Source organism: Macaca thibetana, chromosome X (genome assembly GCF_024542745.1).
Source record: "Macaca thibetana thibetana isolate TM-01 chromosome X, ASM2454274v1, whole genome shotgun sequence".
Lineage (NCBI taxonomy): Eukaryota > Metazoa > Chordata > Mammalia > Primates > Cercopithecidae > Macaca > Macaca thibetana.
The window spans coordinates 69,167,534-69,183,348 of NC_065598.1; the positions used below are offsets into that span (position 1 = coordinate 69,167,534).

General features: G+C 42.7%; 1 protein-coding gene across 4 annotated transcripts in view; it reads right to left on the reverse strand.

Annotated features, from left to right (window-relative positions):
* Nucleotides 1-13,857, reverse strand: part of PHKA1 (phosphorylase kinase regulatory subunit alpha 1) — a 131,352-nt gene extending 117,495 nt beyond the window's left edge. For all 4 annotated transcript variants that reach the window (XM_050776308.1, XM_050776307.1, XM_050776306.1 and 1 more), the window contains exons 1-3: nucleotides 13,636-13,857; nucleotides 12,115-12,273; nucleotides 4,559-4,606 (exon numbers count right to left, since the gene is read on the reverse strand). In XM_050776308.1, the coding sequence (XP_050632265.1) occupies nucleotides 4,559-4,606; nucleotides 12,115-12,273; nucleotides 13,636-13,713 (285 nt within the window). In that variant the 5' untranslated portion in view covers nucleotides 13,714-13,857. The remainder of the gene's footprint in view (nucleotides 1-4,558; nucleotides 4,607-12,114; nucleotides 12,274-13,635) is intronic.
* Nucleotides 13,858-15,815: the final 1,958 nt, after the last annotated feature.

The following is a 15,815-nucleotide window of genomic DNA, read 5'->3' on the forward strand; positions in this document are numbered from 1 at the left end:
TTTCATTCATGGACAATTGTTGTCTTGTTTTAGTCCTTTTTAGAAGATGGTTTTATAATCAGCTATAAAATTCCAATAGGTGCTCTTAAATGCATGTTTCTGATAACTTTTGAAGACTGTGACATCAGAATAGAGGAGAAACTTCTAGGACTCATGGAGAGCTAAAATGTTCACGAGTATCAAGCAGAACAAGAAATAACTGCATGGGGCCGGGCGCGGTGGCTCAAGCCTGTAATCCCAGCACTTTGGGAGGCCGAGACGGGTGGATCACGAGGTCAAGAGATCGAGACCATCCTGGCTAACACGGTGAAACCCCGTCTCTACTAAAAAATACAAAAAAAAAAACTAGCCAGGCAAGGTGGCGGGCGCCTGTAGTCCCAGCTGCTCGGGAGGCTGAGGCAGGAGAATGGCATAAACCCGGGAGGCGGAGCTTTCAGTGAGCTGAGATCCGGCCACTGCACTCTAGCCTGGGTGACAGAGCGAGACTCCATCTCACAAAAAAAAAAAAAAAAAAAAAGAAATAACTGCATGGACCGAACTAATTTTTTTGACTTTTTGCTTAAAATGTTTGCTGATCTTTTGTTTTGTTTTTCTTTTCTTTCTTTCTTTTTTTTTTTTTTGAGACGGAGTCTCGCTCTGTCACCCGGGCTGGAGTGCAGTGGCGCGATCTCAGCTCACTGAAAGCTCCGCCTCCCGGGTTTAGTGGCTTGATCTCAGCTCACTGCAAGCTCCGCCTCCCGGGTTTACGCCATTCTCCTGCCTCAGCCTCCCGAGTAGCTGGTACTACAGGCGCCCGCTACCTCGCCTGGCTAGTTGTTTTTTTGTATTTTTTAGTAGAGACAGGGTTTCACTGTGTTAGCCAGGATGGTCTCGATCTCCTGACCTCGTGATCCGCCCGTCTCGGCCTCCCAAAGTGCTGGGATTACAGGCTTGAGCCACCGCGCCGGACCTGTTTTGTTTTTCAGAGTCTTAAAACTTCTCTTTTGAGCTACTGACAGCTTTTAACAATGTAGTATACTCCCATAAGCAAGATTTGGAGCATACTTGTTTCTGTCTACCTGATTTTCTCCAGAATTTGGAAACTATTTGTGAGTATTCTTAACTTATGGCAATACAGTTATTTGCATAAGTGCAATAAGAATCTGTTTTCATTTGTAACAGGACACAGTTGGAGAAACTGGTAATTTTACCACGTCTTTGACTGGAATGGTGTACTTTCCTTTAAAGAATCAGACTTGACTTATGAAGGCAATAAAGCCCTTGGAAACACTGGCCTCATATTTCATGTACACAGTCCACATATAGGGTTTCTGACCCTTGGTAATTAACGAATGTCACTTTCCGACAGGCACAGAAGCCTCAGGTTTATCTTGGAACCTCAAGAGGAGGAGAAATTCACCCAACTCATAGATATTTGATGACATAAATTCATGGCTGGGCTCGGCTTTCAAGAAGTGTTATCTGATGTCAGGGCGTGGTGGCTCATGCCTATAATCACAGCATTTTGGCAGGCTGAGGCGGGTGGATCATGAGGTCAGGAGTTCAAGACAAGCCTGGCCAACATGGTGAAATACCGTCTCTACTGAAAATACAAAAATTAGCCGGGCATGGTGGTGGACACCTGTAATCCCAGGTCCTCGGGAGGCTTAGGCAGGAGAATCACTTGAACCCAGGAGGTGGAGGCTGCAGTGAGCTGAGATTGTGCCACTGTACTCCAGCCTGGGTGACACAGCAAGACTCCATCTCAAAAAAAAAAAAAAAAAAAATCTTATCTGAGATTCCTCCTATGGAACAAAGTTCAATCAAAGCCCATTTAAAAGCCTAAGTAAAAAATAATTATTCTTGCTGCACTGTATACAAATAATTAGGCCAAGTATAATAAGCAAACCAGTCCTACCATGATTTGTCTTTAGCAAAAGGGAAACTGGAGAGAGAAAAAATTATATTTCAAAACGACAGTATACCCATTGTTAGATTCTAGTCTTGCCTAATTTTTGTTTCAATTTTTATTAGCTTCTACAGTTTGGATGGAATTCTAATTTTTTTGGCTATAAGCTTTCAAAATAATGTTTTCAATTTTTTTCCTTCTTTTTATTCCCCCATTTTTCCTAATTTGGAGTCACTGAAAACTCAGCTGTGCTTTCTTAAAACCCTGGGAACTGAAGCCGGACAACTCAAACTTCAGGAAAAAATAACAGTAATTGGCCAGCACAGTGGGTTACACCTGTAATCCCAACACTTTGGGAGGCCGAGGCTGGCAGATCTGTCTTAGATTTCCTGGGTTCACAACAAAAAGCTGAAACTAGAAGTCAGAAGGAAAATACTGTGCAAAGGACAACTGAAAGACTTAGTTCCTGAAATTTAAATTTGATAATTAATGCCTCTGATGTATGACAGTAACCGTTATACCTTAAATTTGGTTCCTGAAATTAGTGACCTCAAACATATTTGGTAAGGTAGAAAGTTCAAATATTGGCCAGGTAAGGTGGCTCATGCCTATAATCCTGGCATTTTAGGAGGCCGAGGTGGGAGGATCACTGGAGCCCAGGAGTTTGAGACCAGCCTGGGCAACATAGTGAGATTCCGTCCCTACAAAAAAAAATTTAAAAATTCACAAGGCATGGTGGTGCACACCTGTAGTCCCAGTGATGTGGGAGGCTGAGGTGGGGGGATCACTTGAGCCCAGAGGCCAAGGCTGCAGTGAGTGAATTATGATCATACCACTGCACTCCAGCCTGAGCGACAAAGTGAGGCCCCTATCTAAAAAGAAAAAAACAGAAGTGCAAATATCTAAATACAAAATAAAGTAGCAAAGATTTTCTATCTATCATGTATTTCTATGTACTACTTTCTATCTACTACATATTTCCTTCTACTATAGATATAGACTCCTGTGCCTGTAGGCAGTCACTTTATCAATCTGGGCCTCAATTTCTTCTTCTAATAAAACATAATCTTGATCTCCAGAAAAGACAGGTCAGATTCGATGTGGGCAAAATACTTTAAGATCTCCTAGGATAAAACAATTTTTAAAGTAAAAACACTTTTGTATGCAAAAATATCACAAACAAGCCTCAAAAATAAATGATAGACTGCTAAAAAATTCACAATGCATATGACAAAGGACTAATGTCTATAATGTACAAGAACTTTTCAACAGGCAAGAAAGAGAACCTAGAAGATAGGCAAAGGACTTAGCAGACAATTCATCCATGAGGAAATGCAAATTTTCAATCTACACATAAAAGGATGCTCAGCTTCACTGGAGGTAAGGAAAATGCAAATTACTGCAATGAGATACAAATTCAAGGTTTCTTATCTCCAATCTTAAAATCTACAACACTTTGAAAAGGTTTTTTCCCCTAAGTTTTGCATTAAAATTCATTTGTTGGCAACACCAGATTCAAATTAAGTCTTTATTTATTCCACTTAGTATGAAATTGCATGCTTCCCTTCAGAGATATTAAAGTTTCTGATTATAGTGCTGTCCTAGACCCGCAGAAGGCATAATATATATACCATACACCATATAATTAAAGGTTGCCAGGAGTATGCACTGTACTGCCTTTTTAAAATCTGAAAAACTTAAATTCTAAAGTTGATGGCCCCAAGGGTTTCAAATGAGGGTGTGTGTGTGTGTGTGTGTGTGTGTTTTGTTTACTTATTTTTGAAACTGGGTTTCACTCTGCCACCCAGGTTGGAGTGCAGTGGCACCATCTTGGCTCACCGCAGCCTTGACCTCCCAGGCTCAAGTGATCCTCCCACTTCATCCCCAAGTAGCTGGACTACAGGAGCACACAACCATGTGCGCTAATTTTTTTTTTTTTTTTTGAGACGGAGTCTCGCTCTGTCACCCAGGCTGGAGTGCAGTGGCCGGATCTCAGCTCACTGCAAGCTCCGCCTCCTGGGTTTATGCCATTCTCCTGCCTCAGCCTCCAGAGTAGCTGGGACTACAGGCGCCCGCCACCTCGCCCGGCTAGTTTTTTGTATTTTTTAGTAGAGATGGGGTTTCACCGTGTTAGCCAGGATGGTCTCGATCTCCTGACCTCGTGATCCGTCTGTCTCGGCCTCCCAAAGTGCTGGGATTACAGGCTTGAGCCACCATGCCCAGCCCTAATTTTTATATTTTTTGTAGAGACAACGTTTCACCATGTTGCCCAGGCTGATCTTGAACTTCTGGACTCAAGCAATCCATCTGCTTTGGCCTCCCAGAATGCTGGGATTACAGGCATGAGCCACCAGTGCCTGGCCAAATGAGGGTTTTTAGACCTGTATCATCTTTCTACCCTACATATACAATTCAATGTACAGTAATGATAAAACACATCGAAAATCATTTGTAGAGGGTGAAAAAAGACTAGAAAGAAACATTCCAGTGGTAATTACATTGTGAGATTATGGGTGACATTCTCCCTCTCCAAATTTTCCAAATTTTCTAAAATTAGTGTGTACTATTTGTGAAACTGAAAGAAAATATAAGCTATAAACATTCCCTAAGGGGTAGAGATACTATTACAATGTGCTTTTATTGGAGAGGAGGGTGTTACCAATAACATACCTGTCTGATCATACAGTGCAGTAGTCCTCTCATCAGCTTCACTACACTCTGCAGAAATAAATGGAAACAAGACAGTTATAAACATCCCTAGATACAGGAATACTTACTCAGCAACTGCAGTTGGTACATGACCTTTTGAGAACAAGTAACCCTATCCTGTGTTCCTATTTACATGACATTTATAGGTACACAGAAGAGCAGATTACAGCTAAAAGTGGAATCAAAAGCTAAGCTTTATGATTCCTTCAAGTCAAAAAAATCATCCAAGCTCCAACTGGTTTATGTAAAAATAAGCCAACCATCCTATTAGAGGACATTCCACCTGGAGAAAGGGGCAAAACAGCTCAAAAATCCTAAGGCTCTGAGGATATTCTAAAATACATCCTATGGCCTAGAAAGACTTCACTACAACATTGCTTTTATTTTTTCTAAACTAGCCAAGACTTATCTTCCAGAGTCCACAGAAATATTTATCTGGACATGTCCCCTAAAGAATAAAGTGAATTTCAATTAAGAATAAGTATGAAGGGGATCTGTTCATTTGACTCAACCCTTTTTCCTTGAAATAAAGTCACAAATTCTTAAGTTTCAAGTCATCACTATTTCTCTTACTAGGGCTTGACAATTTAAAGTAGTTTGTTTTCCAATCATAACATCTCAAAATTCTGATCACCAACTATATACTACATGACACTAAGGGCCCATCAATCGTGGCATGGGTAGGCAATGTGTTTTGGAAGAACATAGCACCAAACAGCTTCTCTATTTCTCCAAAAAGCTTTCTGTTTCACAGTCCAAAAGAAATCCAACCAGGTTACTCCAGGGTATGCTGGCTCAGAGGCAACTTCAGGACAACTCTGAAAACTCATCTACTTGGAAGCCACATGATTCTGTTATTTCTTCAAAACGTATTCAAATGGGACTACAAGCAATAGTCATGATAAGGATAAGTACTGATTAAATTCCAACTCTTTATGAAGCCTTTTATTGAGGGAAAAATAAAAATGGTTTCTGTAGGAGAGTCTCCTCTCTTAAGTCATTTCTGTCTATAAACGGTCCTCTCCCCTTACAGATCAAAAGAAATTTTAAAAAGAGAGAAAGAATAGGCAGTGCATGATCTTGTCACATTTTAAAGACTGAAACATTTATTATAAAGCAAGGAAACTTATTGTAACCCCTACAAGAAGACATCTATATGACTTTGATGTTAATGAAAGAGTCCATCTCTTTAATATACCCTGTTATGGAAAGTATTTAACACAACCTCCTCTGTGGGGAAACTTTATTCAATTCTGATACATGTCACCACATACTCAAAGGTTCCTACCATATTCTGTCTTTTCTAACAGTAGATGAATTAGAATGGGAAGCAGAGGGAGGGGCTTGAACAGTCTTGTCTTTAAATCAATGGCCCAAAGGAACTCATTTTTAAAAAACCTATTGACGGCCTCTAGTTGACCAATATAGAACTCAGCATTTATATTATTCTGTAAGAATCCTGGGCTCATGTCATTGGCTTCTTCACTATTTTACTGCCTTAGTCACTTTTTCTCTTGCAAACCCATCAACTCCCTTTACCACCCAGCCCCACTACTCCCATCTAAATTTTCTTCAAACAGCAAACCTGGGGAATCAAGGATTCAGTGGAGGATCTCAATTAGTGGCCATTATCAGCCATTTTTATCCTCAAGTTCTAACTTCCAAGGCAAGATAAAATTAGTAGGAAGCATGGGGAGGTAGGAATGATGGGAGATATCTGTACTTTGTGTTCTCCAAACTAACTGTTTTCTGATCCAGGTGTGCTAGATGTTATTAATTATACATGTACATTCATACACCAGGGCTTCTACCCATACCAAGTGACTCTCCCTCTTGCCTATTCTTTTGGAGGACATAAATTTATATATATCTGTGAACTGACTTTATAAGAATATATAACTACACAACCATATCTGTGTACCTCTTTCTCTCTACCCCCAGGTATATGTGCAACCAGATATTTATTGAACCTCTATCAGGTTTTGTAGAACATAAAGACAAGGGGCCGGGCGCGGTGGCTCAAGCCTGTAATCCCAGCACTTTGGGAGGCCGAGACGGGCGGATCACGAGGTCAGGAGATGGAGACCATCCTGGCTAACACGGTGAAACCCCGTCTCTACTAAAAAATACAGAAAACTAGCCGGGCGCGGTGGCGGGTGCCTGTAGTCCCAACTACTCGGGAGGCTGAGGCAGGAGAATGGCGTGAACCCGGGAGGCGGAGCTTGCAGTGAGCCGAGATCGCGCCACTGCACTCCAGCCTGGGCGACAGAGCGAGACTCCGTCTCAAAAAAAAAAAAAAAAAAAAAAAAAAAAAAAAAAAAAAAAAGACAAGGGAGATGGGACAGATATGTTTTAAAAACTAACTACAGCATAGTCCACCCAGCATTTCCTAATTATCCTTTAAAACACAACTCCTCTCTGAAGTCTTCCTTGCCTTTTCCCAGAGAAGTTTAGACATTCCCACCTCTGTGTGTTCCCATAGAGCTTAGTAGTTATCTCAAATATATAAATCAGTACCTATAGTACCTATCTTAATGTACTGTAACTACTTGCTTATATATCTGTCTCCCCCATCAGATAATGAACTCCCTGAGAAAAAGGGGCAGAGGCCAGGTTCAGAAAACCTTTAAGTCAATGGATGAAGGAAGTTGAATTAAAAAACAAACACATGTCTGCAAGTAACTCTCGAATGGCTTATCAAATAAACGTGTGTGTGTGTGTGTGTGTGTGTAGGGGTGGGTATGCAAATATGACAAAGTGTTTAACAACTAGCGAATTTATATAGAGTATATGCAAATGTTTATTTTACCATTCTTGCAACTTTCCTTTAAGTTTGAAATTTTCCATAATAAAAAGTTGAGGGTTACATATAAACATTTTGTCCCATTTTCTTTTTAACATCTATTATAGGGCCTGGCACGTGATGATTACACAGTCTTTTAAATTTAAGAAAATGAAGATATATGTTGAATGGCACAGATGACAAGTGATCTAGAAGTTCCAAGAAAGGACTCCTGAGAAAGTGACCACTGTACAAGTGAGTGGTCTGTGAGGAAGGACAGGGACCACAGAAAAAGTGGGATTGGTGCTAGGCTTTCAAAGGATATTAGTTTAGATTGAAAGGGAACAGGCATGTAGAAGAAGCAGCCCATAAAAATGTTTGCAGGTGGCTATGTCTGTAGGCTCCCACGGAGGCAAACATTCAAACAATACTGATTCTGAAGACATAGGACCCAGGTTGCATTCATGGTACCATCAAATTCCAGCTTCATCTCTGGGCCTCAATCCCTTCACTTGGAAATTGGGGATAATGATACTTGATTCACAGGGTATTGTGAGAATAAAATACTGGTAATTATGGGGAAGTGTATTGTACAATGGAAAGTATTTATACAAATGTTAGGTATTTTTATTAAGGGATTATTAGAGGAGTAATAAAGACATCAGCCTGGCTGGAACTGGGTGTATAATGGAGGGCACCAGTGTGATATAATATTGAAAAAAGTAAGCTAGGACCAACCCATAGAGGGCCTTGCCTATCAATCCAAAATGTTTGGACTTTACTTGTGGAGAAATGAGGGCCACAGAAAGATTGTCGAGGATGGAAATGACATAATTTAAGTGTGGTTTTCACAGAAGGGTTAGGGGATAAGGGCTTAGACTAAGGTTGAGGCAGAAGGGAAGAGAAAAGAGGGGATAGATTCAAGAGAAATTATATGAATCAACAGATTTTGGTGTGCATGTATCAAAAGGTAAGAGGGAGAAGTCAAAAATCATTCTAAGGTTAAGTAGCACACTTCAAGCACTGTTTTATAGAGTGCTAGTCCAAGAGATTTTGGAAAGGCTATAAAATTCACTACCATCTTAGACAAAAAATGCACATTAGTACATCAAAGGCTCTGAGAAATTACAGAGTAAAGACACCTGCTGTTTAACATAGTCCCAAACTTAGTTGGCCTAGTATTCCACAGAAAATACTATGGGAAATACTCCAAGTAATATTGCCTGGGTGGTTGGTAGAACGGAGACAGTAATAACAGAAAAAGAGACTGTTGTTGAGTTGCCATTGTTTTGTAGTTTGTTTTTAGTTGGAAAGGTGAGGTTTCAGACACATTTTGAGTTTGAGGAGCCACAGTATATGCAGATGCAACTGATGAGGTGACAAATGAAAACCTAGGTTTAAATTGAAGTGAGGTCGGAGATGAAGACTTGAAAGTCATTCTCATAAAGGTAATACTTAAAGTCATGGGAAAAGATGAACCACTACACAAAAAGAACACACCTTAGCACACAGAACTGGAGTGAGGCCCAGAGATGAAGCTGAGATTTGATGGTACCATGAATGCAAAGAGATATCCCTATTTGTCTGCCTATATTTCTATGGGTATGAGACCGTATCTATATGCCTGAGAGAAAGACATTTGTTAAAACATTCATGTGCATAATTCTACTCTCAATCTAGGATGCAGCAGTTGCCTAAACCCTTGTCCTTTTTTCATCCAGAATTCTCTTCAATTCTCTGATATTATTTCTCAGAAAGAAACCAAGGTAAGAATTGGAAGGAAGGGTAGAAATTAACAATCAATGTTTTGGGAAAAATCCACACAGTAATAGAAAGTTGCAATAGGTGGGAATTTAATCTATGAATTTATTGGATGTAATCTATGTTCATATTTTGGCCATAACTAGTCATTATTTAACACTGGCTATACATTAGAATCACCCAGGTAGTTTTTAAAAAAATATTGATGCTACTGAGCTCCACTTCCAGAGATTCATACTTAAATTTTCTAAGCTGTGGTGTAGTAAGGGTGTTTCTTAAAAGATTCCCAGGCGGGTGTGTTGGCTTGCACCTGTAATCCCAGCACTTTAGGAGGCGGAAGTGGGTGGGTCATTTGAGATCAGGAGTTTAAGACCAACCTGGCCAACATGGTGAAGCCCCATCTCTACTAAAAATACAAAAAGATTAGTCGGGTGTGGTGATGCGCACCTGTGATCCCAGCTACTGTGGAGCTGAGGCAGGAAAATCGCTTGAACCTGGGAGGCAGAGATTGCAGTCAGCTGAGATTGCACCATGGCACCCCAACCTGGGCAATAGAGCAAGACTTAGTCTAAAAAAAAAAAGCTTCCCAAAGCTTCCCAAGTGATTCCAAAGTACAGTCAGAGTTTGGAACCACTCATCTAGATCAAGGATAAATCTAGCCCATTGCTATTTTTATAAATTAAGTTTTATTTAAACATAACTACACTCATTCTTTATATACAGGGGACCCCTGAACAACACAAGTTTGAACTGTGCAGGTCCACTTATATGTGGCTTTTTTCCAACCAAACACAGATCAAAAATCCAGTATTCAGGAATGAGAAACCTATGTATATGGAAGGCTGACTTTTCTTATAGATGGGTTCCACAGGGCTGACTGCAGAATTTGAGTATGCAGAGATTTGGTTATAAGCAGCCTGTCCTGGAATCCATCCCACATATATACTGAGGGATGACTGCATTGTCTCTGGCTGCATTTGCACCACAATCACAGAGCTGAGTAGTTGGATAGAGACCACATGTAACCTACAACCCTAATGATAAAAATAGTTACTATCTGGCCTTTTACAGAGATGATTTTCTGGTTCCTGATTAACACTGAATCAGGTTTGAGAAAAAAAATTGAGACCTAATAATAAAAACCTGTTGCAATTCATAATGAAAGTTCATAGAAATTTAAAAATTCCCACAAAATCTTTTCTTTTTGAAAGATGTTTCCCATTGCTATAATGTTTTGAAACATTCCTAATTACTATTAAGGTGGTATGAAAGGTATTTTTTGGCTATGTTGAAAATTATTTAATGGAACATTAAAATTTTAGAATGGGTAATTCAATGTTTCCCTACTATTTCCCCCTTCCTCTGTTAAATTCTTTATAACTGGGCCAAATAAGAAAAAGTGTTAACATTACAGGGAGATAACAGATTTCTTCTAATAGAATTGAAAAAATTGGTCAAATTGTACCAGATACGAAATTCCAATTCTATTGATATTAATTTCTAGTAAAAAATAGCAACAAAACACTGAGCTCAAACTAGAAAACATTGAGTAGCATGTAGGATTTGGGGGAGGGGAGTAGGCAGGATTACAGGTGAATTTTTTTAAACACTCCTCTATATTTTCCAAATTTCTACAATGGTATTATTTTTATAAAAGTCATAAAAGGCTGGGCACGGTGGCTCATGCCTGTAATCCTAGCACTTTGGGAGGCCGAGGCGGGTGGATCACAAGGTCAGGAGATTGAGACCATCTTGGCTAACATGGTGAAACCCCGTCTCTACTAAAAATACAAAAAATTAGCCAGGCATGATGGCACGTGCCTGTAGTCCTAGCTACTCGGGAGGCTGAGGCAGGAGAATCGCTTGAACCTGGGAGGCAGAGGTTGCAGTGAGCCAAGATCGCACCACTGCACTCCAGCCTGGGGACAGAGTGAGACTCCGTTTCAACAACAACAAAAAAACTCATAAAAATAATGATCTGTACTACCTGGTCTAGAGCAAAAACTTGAACAACTTTTTTTTTGGTGGACCTATGTATCTCTCAACAATGGCTTGCATGAAGAATAAATGCCTGCTGTTGCTAAGGACAACACAGTGCAACCCCATATTACACTGATACTTGTAAAAAAACAAATATCAATATTCTGATTTATAGATGAAGATTGGAGCTCAGATTGCCTAAGTGTTAGAGAGACCACTGGAGAAAATGGCTGGTATAGAGATAATTTTTCCCACTAATGGAAATGAATGCACATCCGTCTTATAACTGACAACAGAGTACTTCAACTCCTGCGGTAGCCCAGAATATTGTTTTCTTAATATTATTTTCTTGGTTGTTGAAGAGGATGCAGCTCCCTTTGTGTCTCAACAGTTCTATAAAGGATGCTTGTTTACTGAGGGGAAGTGCCTTAAAAGTTGGCTTAAAAGCATCTGCTGACTTTGACCTCATTTTGCCCAGGAGTTGAGGGAGGGAGGAAGCAACAGGCTCTGAAACAGTGGCCACAGCTATAAAAATCAACAAATAAAGTCTTTACTGTGTCTAGTCCAGAAGGCTTGCTGATTTATGTTATTTACCCTCATACAAATACCACAATTTTTAAAAATGAAGTAAAATAGTAGATACCTGCCCCCAAACGTTTTTCTCAATGAGAATACAGTGGAGACTACAAGATACATTTACTTAGAGAGTTATGCATTTTAGGAAAGATCCCAGCATAGGATTTTCCACTGTAACAGAACAGACTGTTCCCTCTCCCTCAAATCAGCAAGTTTCAAGTTTCCACTGCAAGAATACCACTTCAGTGCAATACAGGAAAGCTTTTTGGAATATAATTTCAGAAAGATGATGAAAGAGGGAAAGGCAAAATACAGTTATCTTAGCTTTTGGTGGGTTTCACTTCCTTCAGTCTCCACTCTGCCCCCAAACCCCAATCACACACAGCTCCAGATCTCTTTGTATTTTTATTTTGAGTACCTGCTCCAATTCATAGGCCTTTGCCTTATCCTCATCCCGGTCTGCATTCTTCCGATAGGCCAGGCCCAAACCCCACACAGCCAAGATGCTGTACACGTTATCTCGGACCCATGCATCTTTCTGATCATAGCTGGCTGGGAGCAAGCCAGTCACTGGATTCTGCAAGGTCAAGAAAAAGAGGGCAGGAAGGTAACCATACAGTGTTAACATTAGGAAACAGAATCTTCCAAATGGGTTTTTTAGGGACTTTGGTCTTTCTTCTACTTCTCCACTCGAGTTTTATAACCTCCTCTTCTTCTGACCTATTGCAGGCAAATGCTATCTTCCCACCCTCCCAAGTTTTACTGAGCTATATTTGACACATCAAAAATTGTGTATATTTAGGGAGTACAACATGATGATTTATGTATTCATTGAGAAATGATAACCACAATGACATTTATTAACACATCTATCATCTCACAGTTACCTTTTTTTTTGGTGTGGTGAGAATACTTAAGATCTACTCTCTTAGCAAATTTCAAGTATACAATACAGTATGATTAACTACAGTCACCATGCTGCTGTACATTAGATCCCCAGAACTTACTCATCTTATAACTGAAACTTTGTGCCCTTTGCAAATGCTATCTTGCATAAGGGGTAAGCAGTGGCTGAAGCCTTTCAAGTCTGAAATGTGGGTATTATTAAAGGCACAATTAAAGGTATTAAGTGCATTTATAATGGGTATTATTAAAAGAAAGTTTTAACTTTCTAGTTAGAAAGAATGAACTAGTGAACTAGCAATGAAAAACCAGCAGAAAGGAGCAGAAAAAAAATATGTAACAGCCTATACAAAGTGCCTCTGACCTTCACAATAGTCTAGTCTTAAAATGGAAATGTTCCCTTCCCTCTTTTATTTGGGGGAAGGGGAAGGAGATGACACGCAAACCTGGGTGCGTGTGTTTGTATGTCAATAAACAAGTGACAACACTTCTTGCAACTCTGCTCCTGGAACCCTGCTATGGCCTGGGGGCAGCTGGAGAAGGGTGCGAAGCCGTGACTGGAGGCTCCTGGCTAAAGGTGCCTGACCGACTCTGTTCCTGGTCCAACATCTACCTTTCCTTCAGGGTCCTTTACCACCTCCCCAGCTAGGGGGCGGGAGAACCTGCTACAGACACAGACACACACACACACACACACACACACACACACACGGAGGGGGCGGGAGAACCTGCTACAGATACAGATACAGATACACACACACTCACGTGGAGTTCATGCAAGCTCTCTGTCTCTCTCTCTCTCTCTCTCTCTCTCACACACACACACACACACACACAGATACAGATACACACACACTCACGTGGAGTTCATGCAAGCTCTCTGTCTCTCTCTCTCTCTCTCTCTCTCTCTCTCACACACACACACACACACACACACACACACACACACACACACGGAGTTCATCCAAGGTCTCCGTCCAAGCTATGACACGCTACATTCTCGCTCGGTGATTACGAGCGACACCCCTGCACTTACCTGATGGCACAGGATGGTCTGTTGCACCAGCCGAGCGTAGCCGTCCAGCCGGACCCCGGAGTTACTTCGGCTCCTCATGGCGAGACGTTACTAATCGTCCTCTGAGAAACAGCCCGGGTGCCACCGGAGCCTTCGGTCCCTAAGGAACAAGTATCCAACGCTGCTCCACCCTCGTGGTGGGAGGCCTGAACGCCAGGCGCTGCAGCCCTCCCACCGCTCAGGCCTGGCGCTGCGGGTTCCGCGTAGCTCTCCGGACTCCAGCGGCCTCCGGGGCCCACCACGCGCCAGCACTAGCACCGGCCTCCCACGGTCTAGAGCCCCACCGCAGCGCCCCAGTAGCCACTCCTGCCCCCTTAGTCCCGTCCGGCCTCCGCGCGTGGCTCCTGCATCCTCCGCTCAACCCCGGGAGACCTCCGCGGCCCACAGCCTCCGGCCCGGCCGCCGCCAACAGGTCAGCGACCGCTGCGCCGCCTGCACCTTGCGGGAGACGCGAGCGGTAGGCGGGGCGGGAGCGGCGGGTTCTGGCAGCTGCGCGCTGCGACCCGGGGGCTCGCCCGCCCCGGGGCCGAGAATGTGTCATCGTAGGCAATGTGCTTTCCGAGGTTTATTTTCGAAACACCTCAGATGACTATTTCAGTTTTCCACACTTGCTGTGCACACCGGACGTTGAGGAGGCTCTTCTTTCTTCTACAGGACTAGTTTTATACAGGAACCTAAAGCAAACTTCAAAACTGAAAGACACGCTTGTGTTCCAGGTCTAAAGACTTGGATTTCTGGGTTTTTATTGTATTTTAGATTTTGACTTTAAAAGCTCAGATTACACGCCTCACTTCCAGCCAGACCTATCAAACAGGAACTCCCTGGGGTACTTTACTCCTTAGTAACTGGCGAGTCTGCGGGCTTGGGAGGGAGGAGGCAATGGTGCGCTCTGAGGAAGCCAGTGCCCCAGGCGGGGAACAGCTGGGAGCTGGCGGGCCCGGAAGGCGGCGTTGGCAGGACTCGAGCTGAAAGAGATCCTATAACTGCTTTGGATGGCTCCCTCGTGCGCACGTAGGTCACAAGGCTGAGGCAATAAAGATTCAGCTGAAAATAAAGTGGAGAAGGAAGGCTGCATAAGAAGCTTGGAGGCCGCGCGCGGTGGCTCACTCCTGTAATCCTAGCACTTTGGGAGGCCGAGGCGGGTGGATCACCTGAGGTCAGGAGTTCGAGACCAGCCTGGCCACCATGGCGAAACCCCATCTGTACTAGAAATACAAAATTAGTCCGGCATGGTAGCGCGCGCCTGTAATCCCAGCTACTCGGGAGGCTGAGGCGGGAGAATCGCTTGAACCCAGGAGGCAGAGGTTGCAGTGAGCCGAGATCATGCCACTGCACACTAGCCCGGGCGACCGAGTAAGACTCCGTCTCAAAAAAATAAATAAAAATAAAATAATAAAAGCAGCTTGCAATGGCCGGGTGCGGTGGCTCACTCCTGTAATCTCAGCACTTTGGGAGCCTGAGGCGGGCGGATCACTTGAGGTCAGGAGTTAGAGACCAGCCTGGCCAACATGGAGAACCTCCCCCCACCCGATACAAATACAAAAATTAGCTGGGCGTGGTGGCGTGCTCCTGTAGTCCCAGCTACTCGGGAGACTGAGGTGGGATAATTGCTTGAACCTGGGAGGTGAGGTTGCAGTGAGCCGAGATTGTGCCACTGCACTCCAGCCTGGGAGACAAGAGTGAAACTCCGTTTCAAAAAAAGGCAGCAGCTTGCAGATAACGCTGCTTACTGGCTTCGTGGAATCAGTCTGCAACCACTGGGGCGGCCCGGCCGGGACCCCAGTGCCTTTGCTCCGTTCATCTCCGGCCCCTCCCTCTACCCCCACCTCTTGCTCTCTGCTTATTCAAACCTTGCAAACCTTTCAAGTTTCTGCTTAAGTACCACCTATTCCCTGAATCGCGGGATAAGAGAATTAGACCGATTGACCTCAAGTTCTAAGCCTTCCTTAGCCACCTCATCCAGGCCACGGTGACTTTGCATTTTCGTTTATCTTTTTATTTCTCTCCTCATAAGCTCCCTCAATTCCTCCCCAAAACCTCCGCCCAATTTAGCATAGAGGCAGGCACCTAAGAGGTGACTAGTAATTTGGTAATGATCATGAGGAAGGAGGGAATGCTTAAGAACTCAAATCTGGGACTTT